We start from the raw sequence: 21,485 nt of genomic DNA on the forward strand, positions 1-21,485 counted from the left end.
GTAGCCACAGGAATGAAAACTGGTGACTCACAAGAACTCTGCAAATAGTGTTATTTTTCATTTCCCTGTGGTGTTGCTATTGTTCTCAATTTTATGGATCACACAAGTTTTCACCAGACAACCTTGTTCTTCCCCCGCTTTTTGAAACCATCCCAAATGTAGCCTCAGGGCTGTCGTCTCCCATTGGGTCAGTGTGAGCTCAGCCCAGCTCCTCAAATCCCTCGGTTCCTTTGGTCTGTCTGGAGTCCCTGTTCAAGCTTTGTTGTGGGAGAGGAAGGCAAAGAGCCCACGACTTGCCCAGACAGTCTGAGGCCTGGCCATGTAGCTTGCAGTTCCCTAGACACTCTGGAGTTGGACTTGGCCAGCCATTCCTCTGTTGTTACTTTTCAGAGGTAATAAGTGAGATTAATTGCAGGCCATTCTCCAGAAGAGAAAGTAGTCAGGGCCAAATACAATCACATGTTTAGGAGCCTGAGGTGTGCCTCTGAACAAGGCCAATTTAGAATTATACAATAGGGCCTCCAGGATGCAGGTACCCAGTGTTCATGACCTCTTTCTTCTTAAAGGGATTGTATTCGGTTTCTAGATGCTGATACCTGGGTATTTAAGCTTTTCTTTAGCCAATGAGATGGGTAGGATTTTTCATGCTGCCTTTTAATCATACATTTTCTGGGCATGTGAGTTGTTACGGGCTAAGCATTGATAGGCAGATGTGTTTCCTCATTACTGCAAGCCTCATGTGGACTCGAACCAGGACAGGGAGGAGCACTCTCTAGGTGAGGAGCGCTCAGTGGGTTCACTGCGCATCTTCCTTGTGAGACCTAGAAGGGTTACTGTAAAGTCTTGGCTGCTGCTTGGAATGATTTGGGAAGGACAGGGCCTCAGACGGCTTGGCAGGAACCTGAGGCCCTGTTTTTTTCCAGTCCAGCCCTTCCTTGTAGATCAAGCTGTCAGGGAATCCCACGAATGTCTGGCTTCTGCCCCTTTGTATGTTTTTCCAGCATTTGTCATTGAATTATTTTTATCCATCTCTGGCTTTTTCACACACGCAACCTGAGGATTTGTCTGTTCCTCGATATTAAAGGTGGGGAAGATCGAAAGCACAGCCATGAGTTGGTTCCTACTCATCGTGTGACAGGGCGAGACGTCATGGGCACGGGCTGCTCAGCCTGGCCGGCGCACACTCTAGAGAGCAGCCGTACCTTAACTTCTGTACTGAGGAACGGGGTACACTGAAACACCAAATCTTGGAAATTCGGGCCATATTTCTGTTACCCTATCCCTCTGCCCTCTTATCCTTTAGCAACATAAAGAGTCTCGTATCCTGCTTTACATAATTTTTAGGAATAAGTTTTTTAGAGAGTCTGATTCTAGCGTAGCTAATACTCTTCTCCTTTCCTTTAGATTATTTCTCATCAGTGTCGCTGGAGATTCAGATCTCTGACTTCCCATCTTTTCATTCTCAGAGATATTGAGTTTGTTATTTTCTTTAAAAAATATGTTCTATTTTCTATGTGTCGGGCATTATGTTACATACTGGGGAATAGCAGCAATAAAGAAACAGAATGGTCCCTGATCTCGCAGAGTTTACTGTTCAGGGTGTATCTTCATGTTCTCAGTAGGGTGCTCGGTGCTAGGTAGGGTCTAAAAGACTGAAGACATTGTGTTTGATCACTAGTGGGGAGAAGGAGCTAGATACACATGGAATGGTTAGTACCATTGGGCGGTATATATCGGAGATTTAAATCTATGATGCAGGCAATTAGATGTATCAAGAAGAGTATGTAAGGGTTTAATCCTGTCGCATGCTATAGCTTGGATGAACCTCAAGGGCATCTTACAAAGGGAAATAAACTAGTCACAGACACACAAATACTGTATGATTCCACTTATCCGAAGTATCTAAAATAGTCAAAATCATAGAAACAGAAAGTAGCAAGGTAGCTGCCAAGGGCTGGGCGGGGGAGGAGAGGAAAGGAATCAGTGTTAGTGGCTATAGAGCTGGAGTTTTGCAACATGAAGAAGTTCTAGAGGTCTGTTGCACAACAGTGTGACTATACTTAACATTACTCAATTGTATATGTAACAATGTACAGTTGGTTAAGAATAAATAAGGATAATAACAAAATGGTTAAGATGGTACATTTAAAGTTATGCTTTTTTCCACAATAAAAAAAAAAAAAGAGGCGTGTATAAGGTTTTAAAAGAGAGCCTCAAAGTTCAGCAAAAATTATTCAGTGACCAAAATGGTAAGGTTTGGCTTCAATCCTCTGCCCCTTTTTAAGGGGATTATTCTGAACCCTATTCCTTTGAATACTTCTATTTATTTAAAAGTTTGTTAACTTTATAGAAGAGGGGGCCATCAACTCCTGCTAGGAAGATGGCATGGTGTAGTGAAAACAGAAGGGACTTTAGGTTTAGGGTCAGACAGGTTTGGGTTTGTCTTGCTGAGTATGTGACGTTGGACGAGTTATTTTGCTTCTCTGAGACACAATTTCCCCATCCGTTTAAAATACAGATGATAATGCCTACCTGATTAAGTAGCCAGTAGAGTGCCTGGTTTTGGGGTAGGTTCTTGATAATAATTTTCTTTCCAGAAAAGAAGAAGAAGAAGAAGAAGAAGAAGAAACTTAAAATTGGGTTTGCTTGGGATATGGTATTGCTACACCAGTTATTTTAGTATGTAGTTGAGGGAAAACTGGCCATCACTCACATGTAGTGTGCTCCTGGAGCTGCATTACAGAGATGTGGTCTTTCCAGCCGTGGAGGGAGGGCAACCGAGTGGGGCCAGCAGGAGACTCTTCCTTTTTCTTTGACCCCTTTGTTGAAGGGTGACTTCTTTCTACTCAACAGGCCTTTCCTCTCCACTATCTTCTTCTAAATGTTGAAATTTCCATTGCAGCTTGATGTTCCAGCCAGTAAACACTCATATTTTCCATCTATCCTGGGGGTCGAGCTTTGGGAGAGCTTTTCTCTGGAGGAGTTTGGAGCTTATAATTTTGTACTTTATCCTGTTATATAAACAACACTCACTAGCCAAAGAGCACAATCCCAAAAAGAAACCACTTTGGGGGGGGGGCACTAAAAAAATATTCTTTCATGCCCAGAGTTTTACAGAAGTAATATTTCACTCCCTATTCTCCTTCCTTCCTTTCCATAGAATAAAGTTTACCCGACCTTCCTCCTCCTGAGTCCTAACTCTCACCATTCCTTCCCCTCGGGTAAAACGTTTCTCTGGCACATGAGTGATGAAGGCCTGTAAGTCTATCTGAAATTCCTCTGCTTCTTTTTTCACTCATCCAGACACATAACCTCTCAGGGGTTATGTTCTGTGTCGGTTCAAGCTCTGTGACAGATTCTACAGTTCCTCATTCACCAAGGAAGCTGAGTGCCATGGGCGTTTGTGCCAAGGCCAGAAGGATTGGGCTTCTGCCTGTTGAAGGAATGCTGGTAAACTTAGGAAATGTGTCAGAGATAGCTGGCTGGACATCATACCAGGGCCTAGGCAAACTAAGTTTGGGAATGGGCCTAGGATCAGGAGTAAAAGAAGTGGATCTTTTCTTATATGCAAGCCAAAATAAAATGCAGTTTGCTTTGTGGTTTGCCAGCTTAGCATTTTCCAGTTTAGTTTGCCTCCTCTTCTCCCCTCCCCTGCAAAGTATTAAAGATAAACCACCTTAGGATTAACACACACACATGCACACACACACATGTGCATACACACAGAGTCATTGTTAGAGGCAAGATCTTATCTTGTTTAACTCTTCACTTCGTAATTTTATATGTATCCATAATTGATGATTATTTTGGTTTTAAGAGACCTGAATGACAAAAATCCATGTACTAAGCCAAATGAGACTCCTTTTCTAGAATTAAAAAATAATATCAGAGTTAATTCATACTTTGGTTTAATTTACACATGGTTTTCTATCATCTATCTTTCCAAGTCAACTCTGTTTACCAGCCTTGAAAAGGTTTGGAAAGAATCAGTGGTGAAGAAACACTATATCTTTCTTTCTGACTCCTGTAGAGAAACATGGATGATTCATTTTTAAAGCTTACTTAATGTTGACTCAACAGATTTAGAAGGAAGACCAGCCAGCTTCCCTAAACCTTTGGGTAAAGATCCCATCCTACCCTCCTGCCCATCATTTTGCTAAAAGACTCAGCATGTTATTGACCAAGTACAACTAAGAAATCAATGCTTTTTAAAAAATCCTTTTATTTTTAAGAACTTAAGAGGCTAAAAGGAAAAAACTCCTAGTATTTGTGTCTTAATAAAAGAAAATAATAGACTTGTAGCCTCTGAAAAGGAGTATAGGTCCTCTCATCCCCGAAGCCATCTCGAAGAGCAGAGCTGGTATAGATTCTGGTTTTGGTGTAGTTTCTTGATAGCTCTTAGTTCCCTTTCCAGAAAAGAGAGAAACGTAAACTTAGACTCGCGTAGGATATGGTATTGCTATGCCACTGAATTTAGCACCTAGTTTAGATACGGCCGGCCGCCACTCACATTCAGTGTCACACGGTATCGTAGTAGGGAAAGCGGTTACACCTAATGACAACTCTGAGGTTTACATCGTTTTTATTGGGAAGTATCCCTTTATTACAGTTTTGATTACATACCATTAAAATTCACCTAAAGAAAGGTAAGAGAAACTTAACTTAAAAGGCCATTTAAGTATGGAGCCAAGTGTTTTTTGAGAGATGCAAATAAGGCTGGATATGGGAGGGGCCAGAATATGAGAGTTTAGGAATTCACAATGTTGCATCATAGAGAAGGCCCAGGTGTTCATAATAAGTTAACAGTAGAACTCTTGTCCCAATTGGAACATTTTTATACTTCAGAGGCAGTAAAAGAATGGGGTTTTTTGGGGACTCTCATGAATTATCAGGCTAAGATTTGTATTAATTTGGCTTCAAAGCCAATAATCAATACGTTTGGCCTTATTCTTACAAATAAGTTTTACTATCTTTCTGTGATGAAAATGAAATATGGGTGCATCTCAGTAATATGATTACAACCTATGATTTACATGAGAAAAGCAGGTTTTCTGGCACAGCAGGTAAAGAAACCATAAAGGGGGTTAATAAATGAGATGTACTTAAAGGCCAGAGGAAATCAAATTATGATTTTGAAACTGGATTGCACCAAAGAAATTATGTTTTGAAACTGGATTGCACCAAAGAAAATTGAGTACATGAAACAATCTGCCTATATAATTAGTGTTCTCAAATATCTTACGAACTGCTTGAACCTAGCACTGACATTTGAGTTTGTTACCTTCTTCACTACATATTTATTATACTGAAATATTTGAAAATGAGGAAAGGTGAAATTAGTAATAAGTGACGTTCTAGCTGGGAAATGGCTTTATCTGGTAGTTGCTAAAAACAAGGTTATCCCCCAAAAAGTTAACAGGCATTTGCTGAATATTCCCTAAATACAAGGCACTGGGCTGCACTCTGAAAGAGGTGGTAGACAAGGTCTTTGTCCTCAAGAAGGAAAGTTAATAGTTGTTTAAGTTAATAATGCAGGTACTGTCAAACAATATGTGCTTAATTGTTGAATAAGAGGATTATGCTGTAAGTGGTGCGAGTTTAGAGGAGAGATTGATGACTCTGGAGAAAGGGGCAAAAACTTCATGAAAAACAAAGGAGTATGAGCCAAATCTGGAAAGATGGATGGGGCTTGGCTAGGCAAAGAGGTTAATATTAATCAATAAATAATAGTATGTGAGGATCTATGAGAGCATCAAAGCAATGTGACCCACACTCCTGCTAAGTTCGATGGTTCAGCAGAGTGGTTTAGAGAATGCTGCCCTGTATGTTTACTTATTTTTTTGCACTTGAAATACAAAGCGAGTGATTAAAAGGGAGCATATGTGTTCAGAGGAGTTCACAGTTCAGAAAGGATACCAAAATAGGTGGAAGGATAAGACTCTGCAGAGGAAAGGTTTATGGTAGTATTTAAATTCAGGCCTAGATTATATATAGGCTATAGGTAGTTGAAGAGGAGGTAAAGGGAAAGAAAGATAACGCACAAGTTGCATAAGGTATTTTCAAGGGATAGTGAATGGGAACAAACCTTCCCAAAGCAGAACATTCCTTTTAAAAATAATGTATTAGTCAAAACACTTTGAGTTTCAAGTGATAGCAACTAAAATCAAGCTGCTTTTAACTGCAAAGGAGATTTTTCAGTTCGTATAACTACCAAGAGATCTAGGAGTTGGTATTGGGGACCTAGGAAGCATCATTAATCATACTTCTTGTTTCTTCTAATTCACAACTAAACAAGAAATTATAGAAAAAAAATCAGAGAGATAGCAAAATGTTGGTTTTATTGCTGATAAAGATAAATTGGAGAATACAGCTTGGACATTTGGCACAATTGGACTTCAGATCTAAGTCATTTTAATTTGTTTTATTTATTCTAAAGATTTTCTTTATTGATATTTTATTAATTTTATAATTATAATATTTGAGGAAAAAGTTAAAAGACCTTGTAATGTAACAAAAAACAAAGACAAAAACAAAAAATAATTTGACCTGATATTCAAGGCAAACATTTGCCCCAATCTACCTTTGCATTCTTATTCTTCTTCACACATTCCATTCCAGCCTAACTCAATGGCTCAAACATACGTATATTTTCCCATCACTGCATCCTCGTAAATACCGTTCTATATATAGCACTTACCTGTTGGTTTACTGTTTGCTTACTGTCACTCCTTCATGAACGTATAAGTTGTCTTATTTACTATTGTGTCCCAGATACTTGATAAACAGACACGTAAAAATAAAGAACAAGTACTAAATAAAAGAATGAATGAATAGACACCTTGCTCCTTACCTGCATTTCTGCTTGTCCAAACTCTTTACTCCTATAGGGTTCGGCTCAGCTAAGCCTTTGTGCAACTTTTTCTCATCTCCCAAGCAGATTTCGATAGTATTTCTATTGCTTCTATTCCTCATCCACTGGACTCAAGTTCCTAAAAGATATAATTCAAAAGAGGCTCTGACTAAGCGTACAAATTTGAATTGCTAGAGAATGGATCTTTGTGGCTCTGCCTGTCCTACTGAGCCGAACACTAGGAGAAAGGCCCTGTTTCTTCTCTGTTGGGTTTAGAGTTCACTTACCCCCTTCCCAAGGAATCAGATCTTTATTGCTTTTCCTTTGGACCTCATTCAGTTTTTCCTAGTTATCCAAAATCAAAAGTGCCCTACAAGGAAGAAGCTCTCCATAATCTGCGAGGTGGGAGGAGGGGTAGAGTCAGGGGGTAGAAAAAGAGGAAAAGCAGAGCACCTTTCTTTTACCATCCTTTTCCCCACCCCATGTAACCGACAGGAGGCTTAAGAGCCACTCCTAGAAGATAATTCTGAGCGAAAGGGCATCCGCCATCTTTGACAGTCTAGTGCAAGATAGGTGTCTCTTGACTTTAGCTTTTTCACGTCGGTTGACTAATCACTTGTAGTGTTTGCTGAATGTGTTTCTGTGGTGTTTCATCTTTTTTGGTGTTCTTTATAGTAGTTTCTTCCTCCTTGCTGTCCTTCATTTGGTAGAGTTGCTGCCGTCTTCTGCCTGAGTGGTTAGTGTGGGGACAACATAATGTCAGGCCACCATCCTCCTACCATAGTTCTCGTATCTGCTTACCTCTGCTGCAGCTCTTACCACGTCGTCTTCTACTGTATTATGGTTGTGCGCTTGTCTTACCCCCTGTATTAGATTGTAAGCTTTTTGAGGGAAAACCTATAATGGCTGAAAAATGACTGCTAGAAATTTATCACTTGCAAGAAAATTACTGCTTGGCTATGTCCATGGGAACATAGGCTGTCACCCATAGGAACATAACATTCTAAACAAGCTTTCTGCCTCTGTAACCCCTCTTATGCACCTGACCTGTGAGTTGACAGGTAGTGAAAAGAAGAAAGATAGACCTTTGTGTTTAGACAGAATGAAGAATGGGATTTTGGGCTTAAAACCCCTGTACCTCTACATTTCAGGGCTGCTTAATTTGGGGTCTGTGTACCCCTGGCAGACTTAGCTGGCTGAATACAGAGTGTGTTTCCTATAACTCACTGAATTCTGGTGGTCTGTGTGTCTTTCGGGGGCTGGTGACTACAACAAACCCTGAATCTTGTACATCTTTATATCCTTACAGCTACCTGTTCAAAGTGTTCAGTAAATATTTGGTGAATAAGTGACTTGATCAATGGTATCTAATATGGTAGCCATAAGCCACATGTAGATAAATTTAAATGAAATAAAACTAAATAAAATGAAAAATTTAGTTCCTTGGTCATACTAGCTAAATTTCAAATATTCAAAAGCCACATGTGACTCGTGGCGACCACATTGGTGACCAAGCGCAGAACTAGATGATTGACCCAGAAGATGTGTTAAAGACCCAAACTTGGTCAATAGATTAAAAAAAAATACAAAGAAATAAGTTTCTAAGAAAGGCATAATCTTGATTATCCTCTTAGGCTCTTCTGTAGATGTCAAGACTTTTTTTGTTTATATCTGAAGATTTATCACAGATGTTGTTCTTGAACTAATTTGTGGCGCTGGGAGGGGCATATTCTAATGCCTTGGGAATCTCAAAAGCCCAGAGCTTCTGTGTTACTAGTGTCTAACCAATCAGAGCTGGGCTGACTGAGAGGAAGGGGCTTTTTAAATAGATCCCAATATTATTTTATTTTCTGGGATACGCCCATGGCTAGATATTGGGTAGAGGTCTTGCTTTTCTATACTAACTCAGCCCCCAGCCCCCACCTGCTTGGCTGGCAGTTCTGACTTGGCTTATAGAGCTGCTATAGCCCTGGGGAACAGAGCCAAACATGCGGAAGTGGTTACGGTACTAGCTCCCAGGGAAGCTGTGGCTAGCAGGGGGAGTGGGTGGGGTCCTGCCTAATGGCTTTTCAAAGAAGCCAAATCTTTGAAGTTTTGTTTTAGCAGCTGCCAGGTATGCTGTTTCAGCACTTTGTAGACTCTCACTGTGTTCCCATATCACATTTTTTCTTGACTATATATGCATAGTATACACAATGGAGCTTAGATGTTGGGAGGATAGATATAAAATTGTGAAGTTGCTAAATACAACATTCTTGCTTTTTTTTTTTTTCTTTTACTATGACTCTGCTGTGAAATAGCCACTTTAATGCTCTCTGTTCCCTTTTCAGTTTTGACCTTTTCTGATCACCTGCCAATGGAGAGGCAAAAAGAGTCCTCTTCTATTTTGGGAAAGTAGTAAGTTCTGAAAAATTGGAACTCCTACATTTCTCTAATGGATTGGGGCATCACTCTTTGAGAACAGACCATCTCCTTTTTCCAGAAGGACAGATGACAACATCCAGCATGCAACCCTAACACTTTTGGTCTTGGAGTACATTTCTTGAATGCAGATCTTGTTCACCTTTGCATCCTCAGCATTTAGCACAATGTCAACTAATAAATATTTGTTAAATGATTGACTTGCAAGTGCTTTGCTGTCAGGGAGGGCCTGGGTTGGCAGAGTACCCCTCCAGAGCCCCCGCTCTAGGCCTTCCCTGCTTTCTCGCTTAGTGATCTCTTTTTCCCATCCAGTCTACGGTCACCTCAGACCTTTACCTGCTTCCCCCCAATTTTCTTCTTCCTCTGAACCCTACTCTTTTGGAGTATATTATGTGCTGCCTTGTGTAATTATTTTTTATGCCTTTGTCTTTTCTGAGATGTAAGTTTGTTACAGGTAAAGTATACAAATTTAATTGCTTTGTGTATTTTATCCCCACACAAAGAGCCCTGGACCAGGAATGGGAGGACCGAGGTGCTGGTCTCAGGCCCACCTGGAACTTCCTGACTTGGGGTAGATCTTTTGACAAAACTTGAGGCTAATTTTGCCATGTGAAAAGTGATGGTGCCTGGATTGTCATGGGAGTTCCATGTAAACTTGGAGGTGCTACACACAATCAGGTCTTTTCAGTATTAATAATGCCACTATAAAATAGTAACGTTTGTTTATGCTGCTGATGATACATAGACTAATCTCTCCCAGAATCGAGGTAAATCACAGGTTCAGTCCCACATTACTCAACTTGGCAGAGGTTTAAAGCATTAAATAGTCCATTCCAGCAGTCTTTGTCATCGCCTCCCTTTCAGTCCGCAGGTTCATCCTTTCGGACCTGTGGGGTCATTCTTTTTCTTACTAGTCTCCCGCTTCTCTCCTTAGGCCCAGGCTGAGCTCTCCTTCTTTTAACCCGCTCTGCCTTGGAGAAGCAAGGTTGTCCTGTCCCATCTCTCATTTTGGGCTGGAATTGCTATCCTGGTGGACCCTTCCGTCCTCAGCGTGGCTCTCCGCCTCCCGCAGCTCCGTCTACGGCATTGGACCCCGTCGTCATCCTCCCTCCGCCCAGCCCCGCACCCTCAGCACAGCTCGGCGTCCTGTCCTGTGTTCCCCTCCCTGCCCTCGCTCTTCTGCCAGGCTGTCCCTTCAGTGCCCCTTTCCAGGTCATGCATTTTCTTCCTCTGAGTTCAGACCTTTCATCTAGAAAGTCAGTTCCCCCTTTTAAGACTTGTATGTTTGGAGCATTTTCACATCCCTGGCACTCAGTCCCCATCCCTTAAGGTACCTCTTTCTCAGAGAAAAGTAGATAAACAAGCACTGCCATTTTTAGTGCTGTCATATAGCTTGAGAAGTTCCAAGTTCTTATATTTTAAAATATCTAAGATCTCAACATTTAAATGTTATTAGCAAGTGTTTGAGGGCATGTATTTTAGAAGCAGACCAATTTGGACCTTTCCTTTTTTCCTATCTTTGTTACCTAGGGCAAGTTCTTTGAGCTCATTATTCAAATCTCTGAGTGAGAATAAAATGCCTACTTCATAGGGGTATTCCAAGGAGCAAGTGAAAATTAAACGACATAAGAAAAGCATGTTCATACAGTGCCTGCCACAGAGTAAGTGATCAGTAAGCGGGAATTATTGCAAACATGTCCATGTTTTACAGGTGTTAGAAATTGAGACCCAGAGAAAGTAAGTGGATTGTGCAAATTCTCTCAAGCCTAGCCAGTGATAAAGAAGGACTAGAACCAAAGGTTTCAAATTCTCTGCCTGGTGATTTTTCTCTTTGAATCTTCTAACTCTTCACAGATTTATTTGCTCTAGTTCCCTTCTTATGTCCAGGTGGAACATAAGACTACTCTAGAGACAGGAAAGTTTATTGATTTGTGCATTCGGTCTTTCAGCAAGCATTGCATGACTGTGACGTGTCCAGGCTCTTGGTGGACAAAGACCAGAATGATAAACTCATTGCCTTAGCGGTTGGTCCAGTAGGGAAGAGATAGTCGCAGTGAAGAACAGTCACAGTCAGAGAACTTGCCAATAAAAGGCATCTCAGGGCCTCAGGGAATAAGCTCTATCAGGGGAAGACCAGAGTAGACTTTGCAGAGGATGGATTATTGTTTTTTACTAGGTGACAATGGCAGAGACTTGAAGGCAGGGAGGCGTGCAAGAGCATGCCTAATGGGCAGTATGAGAAATGGCTGAGGATGAGATGGGAAAGTTAAAGTGCCTGATACGCCATGCTGAGGGGATTTTATCCCATTATCTGCCTATAATGTCAACTGAAGAAGTCGGGAGAGTGTTTTGTGTGATTTTTGTCTTTGTTTTTAAAATTTCTGGATCTTTATATGTAATGTTTCCATTATCTTCGCTTCCCCATTCATATCATTCTGATCCAACCCAACTGTAACCCTTACTCTGTGCACCATTTACCACATCCCTCGCAGAGGCAGCTTCTTGTTTTGTAGCTACAGCATTTAGATTGTGTTATAATTTTCATGACTTTCACCTACCATCTCTTTTGAAGTCAAGACATACATCTTTATTCTCTTGGCCCTTAATGCAGGTACTGACACATAGTTTCCACTGGTTTAATGTATCCTGAATGGATTTAAATACCTAGGTTCATAAGCAAAGATTGAACTTCCTTCCAGGCAGCCTCTAGCTAATGCCTGTCTTTGGTGCCACAAAAAATTTAGGTGAAAAATGTAGACTTTTTCCTTTAACCGGAGCTACAACTCAAAATGCTTGCCGTCTTTAGGATCTGAGCGTTGGCTTCCTCTAGAAAGGAACCATAACACTGAGCTGGTCAAAAACCTGCTATGGCTGCAGCTGTCATCCTTTTTGTGTCTGTAACACAGTTTCATATACTAGAATTTTGCTCAACACACTTGAAGGAATTAAAAGACTCAAAACAATACCTTGTGAATTCTACTTGGTGGAATCAGTATTAAAGTAGAGTAATAATTCATAGTGCCTATTAAACCAGCAGTCCTCAGCTTTTTTGGCACCAGGGACCTGTGCTCCTATGAGAATCTTATAATGCCTGATGATGTGAGGTAGAGCTAGGTGGTGATGCTAGTGCTGGGGAGTGGCTGCAAATACAGATGAAGCTTCATTCGCTCGGTGTTGGTCCTCAGCCACGAGCGTAAGGACCACTGCATTAAACTGCTGCATGTATACTCCTCAGTCATCCATCCTTCTGTGGCCGTTTGAGTAATATTATTTATTTACTGCCTTGACTGGACTCACAAGGAAAAGTTTCTTCATAGTCTAATAAACATACTGCCTGTATTTGGAACCAGTTCGATGTTATGTATCACCTCTTACATATTGCAGATGTATCCTGAGTGACACCATGCCACAAGGTCCAGCCAGCTCAGCATTCATCTGAATGACAGCTGGAACTGTATTAAAATATGTAGTCAAATATATTTTAGATATTGATCAAACTTTACACACTTACGAAGTTTTCTCTGCCCAGAATGGTTGAGATTCTCTCAAGGCTTTAATGAAGAGATGCATTGTGCTCCAGTAGCAGACCATAGTGGCATAATGTACCCTGGTACGTGCCGTGGTCGGATAGCAGGCCACTCTGTTATGATAATGCTTTAAAGCTAGTTTTTCTTTTCCTTTTAAAATTTGTCATCTAAGTAATTTCATTCTCTATTGCTGCATAACAAATCATCTCAAAATTTAGTAGCTGAAAACAAAAAACACTTATCTCAGTTTCTGCGGGTCAGGAATTGAGGAGCAGCTTAACCGGGTGGTTCTGGCTCAGGCTCTTTGCTGAGGTTGCAGTTAAAGAGTCAGCCAAAGGGGCTGCAGTCACCTGCAGGCTCACCGAGGGCCGGAAGACCTGCTTCTGGGAAGGCTCACCCTCACGTGATGATAAGTCCGTGCTGTTGGCAGGTGACCTTGGCTCCTCACCACTCAGGCTCCTCCATGAGGCTGCCTGTGTGTCCCCAGAACGAATGACTCAGGAGAAAGACAGAAGCCCCAGTGTCTTTTACGACCTAGCCTCCAAAGTTATACATCATCATTTAAAATTTTTTTTTTTTATTTTAATTGTGGTAAATATACATAACATAAAATTTACCATTTTAATCATTAAGGGTCCAGTTCAGTAGCATTCAATATATTATGACCATCCATCTCTGGAACTCTGTTCATCTTACAAAACAAACTCTGTGCCCATTAAAAAATCCTCCTCATTTACCTTCCTCTGACCCTGGCAACCACTTTTCCACTTTCTCTCTGAATTTGACCGCTCTAGGCACCTCTAAAGTGGAATTGTATAGTATTTGACCTTTTGTGACCAGCTTATTTTATTTAGCATAATATCTTCAAGGTTCATTCATGGTAACTTGTGTCAGAATTTCTTCCTTTTTTAAGACTGAATAATATTCCATTTTATGTATGTGCCACATTTTGTTTATCTATTCATCCATCGATGAACACTTGGGTTGCTTATGCCTCTTGGCTGTTGTGATTAATACTGCTAATCACGTAGGTATATAAATAGTTCGTGTTCCTAATTTCAGTCTTGGAGGATATATTTCCAGAGTGGAATTGCTAGATCATATGAAAATTCTGTTTTTCTTAAGCTTAATTAATTCACTTTATTTCTCCTGTGTAAATACACTAAGTGGTGACCATAGCTGGAGCCTGGGTCCTCCACACAGAGACTCTGGTATTGGTCTTTATTAGATGGTCAGTGAATTCCTAATAAGGAGACTTGCCGAACACAGCCTCTTTCCAGAGGTTAGGGTGAGACATCTATAGGTATTGGATATTAATCCCTTATGAGATATATGATTTGCAAATTTTTTCTCCCATTCTATAGGCTGCTTATTTACTCTGTTACAGTGTCCTTTGATACATAAAGGTTTTTAATTTTGATGAAATACAATTTTTCTATTTTTTCGTTTGTTACCTTTGCCTTTGGTGTCATTTCCAAAAAATCGGTGCCAAATCCACTGTTTTGAAGCTTTTGCTCTCTTTTCTTCTAAGAGTTTTATAGTCTTAGCTCTTAGATTTAGGTCTCTCAACCACACTATCATTTTTGCAGCATCCTGTTGTTTACGCAGGCCAGCTCCGTTCGGTGTGGGAGGCGATTACACAAGGGTATGAATACTAGGAGGAGGGACGATTGGGGCCATCTCAAAGTTTGGTTTCCACAATAATTCAGGTACATAGATTTAAAAGTGAAGTAATTCTATAAGGTCATAATGAAAATGGGAATCCTGTGCCCCTTCTTTCTCGCTGCTACCCAACCTTAATTTCCGCACCTCAAGGATAACTGCTTTCAACTTTTTTTTTTAGCAGTTTCTTCTGTTATTTACTTTTATATTTCTAAATGATATGTTCTGCCATTTTTGGCTTTTCATATTACATACTATTTATTAACTTCCCATTGGAAGATGAGAGTTCAGCATTCCTTACTACCTCCCGCCCCTACTCCAACCACATACACACATAACACACACTTCTCTTCCTCCCATTTTGAATTAGACACATAGTATAATTATTGGTTAGATTAGTGTTCACTGTTTTCATTATCATGCCTATGCCCTTGGAAACTTTCAGGTCCCTTAGAGTCATCGCATCTTCTCTTCTGTTTATTCATTTCTCTCTCATTCTGTCTTACTTTCTAGGGAATTCCCTTAATGGTTTTCTATAGTATCTACTTTTGTAAGTGTGACTTGGTTACATGTTGTAAAATTAAGAATTGTTCTGAGTTTCAAATTCCTTCTATTTCAAGACACATTATACAGTACCGAATCAGATGAAGAATGTATATAATTATAATTACTATATTACAGTATAATAATGTATAGTTATATATTATATATTTCTATTTTCTATAGGTAAATACTTATGCCCATATATTATAAAAATTTAATTGTACAGGTAATACGCACATGTAGACATATCATAAAATAATCTAACAGAAATATATAAATATATATGCATATATAAATTATGAGGAGATAAAGACTCCTCCTCAGAAGTAGTCACAGTGAAAAGATTAATTTGTATATTTCCCCATGTATTTTTCTGACTTTTTTGCTTTCTAATGTCTCTATGTTTTTGCAGTTTGTTCATATAAACTTACTTAAATATTTTTAACCAGTACGTAGTTTTCCAAAGTACGAATGTACCATAATTTATTTTACAATTCTCCTATTAAAGAGCACTAAGTTATATCCAATTTAGGCATCTGCAGTGAATACCTTATACACATGTCTTTGTGTACAAGTGCAAATATTTCCATAGGATGCATTCCAAGAAGTATAATTTGTTGGATCAAATGATATGTGTACCTTGAATTTCTATAGGTACTGTCAAATTGGCCTCTAAAAAAACTATACCAATATACCCTCAAATCTGGAGGATTCCCTTTTCCCCACACCCTTGCAAACATCGCATGATCTCTCTATGCCTCTGGGCTATCAATGTCCTTTCGTACAAATTCTCTGCTAGTTTTGCTGATGGTGAAATGAGGAATAGACCCTGTCTTCAGCTACATCACTTTAGGGATGCTTTGTTTTAGGGCAGGAATACAACTGAGATGGGGCCGAGAAGCAGGAAGGTAAAGGGTTCTCAGTGGGCTCATTCTTTTCTTAATATCAATTAAGCCTAGAAAGAATCCCTGTGAGTCAGCTTCTTCTCTCTACACTACTAAGGCACTTTTCTGTCCTGGTTTTGTTTTCGACTGATTTCATCCAAGGAGCCTGACCCTTCCCCCTCTGAGTAATGAATAACCAGAAAAGTCACAGAACCCAGCAGATCGAGTGAAGGAAGCTTAAGGAAAATATTAAAAAGAAAAGAAAAGTGTTTGATGTACTTTTAATATAAAATGTGGAAAAAGTAGGGAAAGGGTGGGGGTTGGGGAAAGGAGGGAGGAGATTATTCACGGTAATGGGAACCAAATGTTGGCTGGGGAAAGCTGCAGCATTCTCACACTCTTCCTGTAAACCCAGCGGCTTTTCAAAGTGATAATAACGGAGAGCCAACGGCACAGGACACGCCTTAACCCTTCTGTACCTGGACAGCTCCTTCCAGTCAGTTTTTCAGAAGTGGTGTCCACTTTGAAGAAGTCCCGGTGCCTAGAGAATTTCTATGTCCCTCCTGCCATTATGGCAAAAACAAGGAAGGTAGGGGCAAGTAGTAGAACAGTAAGAGAACAACTCCTGCGGGAACTGCTCACAGCATGCCTATATTTCTCTGTTAGGCTTTAATATCGTACAGTGAGCAGCCAGCTTGACCTGTATCTTACCAGGTTTGGATGATGTTATCATCTCCCCTTGCTATCTGAAGGGGAACTTAAAAGGAAACAAGAACCCCAATGTGACAGACAGGCAGTCTCTCTCCATCCGCACTATCCCACTGCATGAGAGACCTACTGCATGAGAGCCCTCCGTGGAGTCTGAAGTCCTTTTGGTGCTGGCATGGAGGTATGTGCGCTCCTCGGGAGGCTTGGCCTTTGTGTCTCCTGGAAGTCCACACCTGCCACTGTGCAATTGAGATGTAAAGATGGTATGGAGCTAAAGGGCACTCACTGACTTTATGATTTTCAGTTGTTCAAAGACAGGCACTTGCCTCTTGGCCTAGCCATTTACCTACAGAGGGAGAATGAAAAGGGGTGAAGGAATGAATAAAGTTCCTGGCTCAGCGGGCTCAGCGGGCTCTTTACTTCCATCTAGAATTGAACTTGGTTCAGGCGCCTTTAAAAGTTCATCATGCATAAGAAAGAAATCTTATTCTTTCCTTACCATTTCAGAGGGGCAGCCCCCAAGCATAGGGCAGGCTTGGCAGTAGGGCAGGCGGCACTGCTCAGACTCTGCAGTGGGTGGAGCAGGCTACGTGACCGCTCCATGCCTCAGTTGTCTCATCTGTAACGCGAGGCGGTATTAGTCTCTGCCTTCACGGAATGTTAAAGGTTGAAGCGAGCTGAAGCCTGGAGAACGTTTAGCACACTGCCTGGCATCTGCTCTTCTCTGTCTTCATCGTTATTCTCATATCGCCTATAGCTAAAGCTGAAACATCTCTTATGTTTCCAATGTTTTTTAAAAATCATCGTCGGGATGATATTATAATTTTACATTTTTTATTTAAGTCTATGGTCCATTTTGAATTAATTTTTGTAAGAAGTACGAAGTGTAAGTTGAGGTTCATTTTTTGCCTATGGACATACAATTGCTCCAGCACCATTCGTTAACAAACGAATGGCATACACGGGTTAGTATTTCTCCATTGTACTGGTTTTCCAGCTTCGCGAAAACTCAGTTGAGCATCTTTGTGTAGGTCTTAAATGATTTTAGTCTTCCCCACACGAAGGCCGACAGCAATAATAATTCTTTTGAAAATCTTTAGCAAGGATTATTTTAGGTTCTAATTTTCTGTTCTTCACTGTAACTTTGGAATCATACAGACTTAGGTTCAAAAGCAGCTTTGTCACTTACTCTTCGTGTGAAATTAAACGAAGTTTTTTAACTTAAGCATCAGTTTCTTTACCTGTAAAATAGGATCGTAATAATACCTTTCTCAGTGGGTTGCTGTGAGGGTGAACCATGGTAAGGCATGTGAGGGGCTCCCCTTGAAATCAGGCATTTAGAAAGCCCTCACACTCATGGTAGTAGTGATGGTAAGAGTTGGTTTCTCCAAGCTTGGCCGTCCTAAGCCACACTCACTCATGCCCTTTGCCTTCCCCAAACCTTAGCTTTTATTAGCCTTTTCATTATAGCTTCATCATGAGCACATGAATTATTCCAGTTAAAGCTGTTATGTTGTACTTTACTTAGATGGCAGTTTGACCAGTAACATTTCTACTTTAGAATTTATAAGTGATCCATATCTTACCAGCTTTATTTACAGCATCTCTCCACCCTCCACAACCCCCACCATTTAGCCACTTTGGATTTCCTATTTTCCCCTCCTCTTTTATATGATATTCCTTCTACCTGGAATGCCCTGTCCAGTTGTCAAATTAATGGTCATCTTTTGAGAACACCTTTGAAGCCTTCCTTGATTTCCCCTATAGAAAGTTGCTCCCTTCCTCTTGTTTTCTAAAGCTAGTGTCCTGTTCCCAGCACAGTGGCATACAGAGTTTTGGGAATAGCAGGAGTTTTTTCTTCATTAAAAAAAAAAAATACATATACACACACACACACACACACACACACACACACACATATTTTTAAGTATATAAATAAAATATATCCATATGTCCTAGCTTTAATATTAAATGATAAAAGCTGGATAATATAATCACAATGTACTAGAATAAGACTGGAAGGAAATATACCAAACTACCATGGTTGCAGAATAGAGTTATGGGTAACTTTTATTCTCCTTTGCATTTCTCAGTGTTTATACATTTTCAGTCAGCATGTATTAATTTAAAATTGATTTTTACATTGTTTAATATTGCCTACTATTTGTTATTAATTTAGAAATATTTCTCCCTTATTTCGAAGTGAGAAGAGCCATTTGTTTAAGAGAGGAACAAAAAGAAGGGGGGGGCGGGTACTAACATTTACTGAGTGCCTAGCTTATACCAGATCCTGTGCTTTGGATGGTTTATCCTGTTTATTTCTGAAAACATGGCTGTAGCATGGGCCTTGTTATCCTCAAGTACAAATGATGAAATAGCCTTGGAGATGTTAACATTTGAATCCAGCTCTTTCTGATGTGAAAGCTCATGCTCCTTTCATTAGTGAAACTTTTCTACTTGTAAACAGAGGAAAATCCGTACCAGTCTTTTTGCAGTGGTGCCCCAGGCTGGTCTAGACCTATTAATGATGAGAATGTGAAAGGGGTGGTGGAAGTATTCTGAAAATAAATTCATTGATGGAATATAAGAAATGATTTTTCTGTGGAGAAAAGTAAAGAAAAATTTAGTAGCTGGAGCAATATAGTTCAGCATTACAAATAAATTTACCATAGTTTATGAATCTGTATGATTTTTCACTTTCACCAGACACTAATATCATGTTTTGTGTGTGGTCAGAAAACATCAAGAGCCTGAAGAATCTATTAAGTATATGGCTTGTGTTTACAATTTGGTTTGAATACCTACTTGCTTTGTATGCTGACTCTTCTGGATATAACTTAATTTCTTTTACAGATTTGGACCAGCAGGTCAGGCAGATTAGGATGACTGCTTTAGATGGTGGGTAATTCCAAACAAGGGAAATCTCTTACATCTAGGGAATGGAAGTTGTGGATTTTTGATCCTCTTGGTTTCTTACAATGGCCTGATCATACAGGTGCTGGACAATGTATCTTATAAATGTGATTTGTCATTTTATCTATGGTTTAACAAATACGTTGTTCAATAGCTATAGTAATTTAGAAGGGAACCATCATTTCTCAGTCTTTTGACTAAGATTAAGTGTAGAAGAGAACCACGATCCATGAAAAGGTTGTAAAGAAGAAGAAAAGATAATGAAAGATGTCCCTTTTAGTCTCCTGGCCATTTATGGACTCAGCGTGTGGGGAATCAGGCCATAGCCAGACTCAGAGATGAATCATACATTTCTTCATCAGCAAGTGTAATGTCTGGATTTAGAGCTCTTAGAGGTAAAGAATTTTTGTTTGATTCAACCTCTGAAATACAAATTCTATATTTCTGTTTTTATCATATTCCTACCAAAGCAAATTAGCTTCTGTATACCAAGAGGACTGAGTTTACCATATAAGAATATGAGTTGCCCGTTGATCTGCGAGCAGGTCAGGCAGGATATGTCCCATTGACCCTCAAAAATAAGATCATGTATACGAAATAATAGTAACTAAGAATAACACACATTGCTCTGTGTATCTTATAACAGGCCTTAAATGCTTTATGTATCTTAACCCATTTAATAGCTAACTCTTACTGTGTGCCAGCAGCTGTTCTCAAAGCTGTACATGTATTAACTGATTTAATGCTCTCAGCTACTCTGTGATATAAGTATCATTATCCCCATTTTACAGATGACGAGACTAAGCAGAGAGAAATGTAGCAACTTGCCCAAGATGACACATGGCAGTCAGGATTCAAACCAAGCAAGTAGTCATAGAATCCATGCTCTGAAACGTTTTTCCAGTGATTCTCAGTGGTATTTGTCCAGATCACCTGAAGGACTTGTTAAAACACAGATTGCTGGACCCAGCCCCATAGTTTCTGGTTTCAGTAGGTTTGGTGTGAGGTTTGATCATTTTCATTTTTAGCAAGTTCCCAGGTGATGTTGTGCTATTGGTCCAGGGACTACACTTCGAGAATCGCTGTCCTATGCTATACTGCCTCTCTGGGGGCTGATAATGAATTAATATTCAGTGTAAGCAGCTAAGGACCAGGATAATGATTTGCAATGGTCTGATCCTATGAGAGGCAAGTGCCTGCATTTCACACCAGCTGTGACATTGGACTAAGCCTCTCTAGTAAATCTTAAGGACAGCAGATTTCAGTAGACTTGCCTTGACATAACAGAAGCATGTGCCATTATTGCAATGACATGGACTTGATAATTAAGGCCAATTCCTAGTAAAATGAAGATTTGTCTCCATAGATTGTATGTTAAAGGTAACACACATACATATACACAGCAGTAAGAAAAAGACTTGACCATTAGTACACATTTTATTTTCCTTCCTTTTGCCCTATGGCTTTTTTGTTGTTGTTGTTGTTGTTGTTTCTTGTGATTTCCCCAATATTTTCCTATTTCATAAAAAAAAAAAAATCTTTATTTATAAAGAAAAATGACCGGCGGAGAAGGTTAAAAAGAAAGAAAGGTGGAGTTTTTGGAGTTGTCTCCCATTTCTCTTGGCCAATTAAAGAAAGGGAGCAGAGATAGGTTACTGAAACCAGAAAAACTGTGAACACCAAATCTCCTGCTGTTTTGCTTCCTGGGGGAAAAGAGGAGAAAGAAAAGGAGCCTAACTAATGTGATGAGGCAGGAATTCTGAATTCGTGATGCTTCTGCAAGCTGTTTGTGTGCACTGGGTTTGAACCCCACTTCAATTCAGTGCAGAAGTAGTTGGAAACTGGCATGTCAGCTGCCTTAGACAACCTCTACATTAACGTTCACTTTGCAAACGTTTCCTCGCTTGTCGTTGCAGGGTGTGAGAGCTGATGGTGATGGTGGTCCAGTTTTACAAGGGCCAGCTGCGCTCATGTATA

The 21,485-nt window shown here is 40.0% G+C and overlaps 1 protein-coding gene across 20 annotated transcripts in view; it reads left to right on the plus strand.

Annotated features, from left to right (window-relative positions):
- Positions 1-21,485, plus strand: part of TTLL5 (tubulin tyrosine ligase like 5) — a 215,592-nt gene that overhangs the window by 119,196 nt on the left and 74,911 nt on the right. Inside the window, exon 31 of one of the 20 annotated variants that reach the window (XM_036238720.1) lies at positions 10,206-11,673. The exons of the other annotated variants lie outside the window; for them this stretch is intronic. Coding sequence (XP_036094613.1) covers positions 10,206-10,524 — 319 coding nt within the window. The 3' untranslated portion in view covers positions 10,525-11,673. Of the gene's footprint in view, positions 1-10,205; positions 11,674-21,485 lie in introns of those variants that run through there. 20 annotated transcript variants of the gene reach the window in all.

Source organism: Rousettus aegyptiacus, unplaced genomic scaffold, assembly GCF_014176215.1.
Source record: "Rousettus aegyptiacus isolate mRouAeg1 unplaced genomic scaffold, mRouAeg1.p scaffold_m13_p_3, whole genome shotgun sequence".
NCBI lineage: Eukaryota > Metazoa > Chordata > Mammalia > Chiroptera > Pteropodidae > Rousettus > Rousettus aegyptiacus.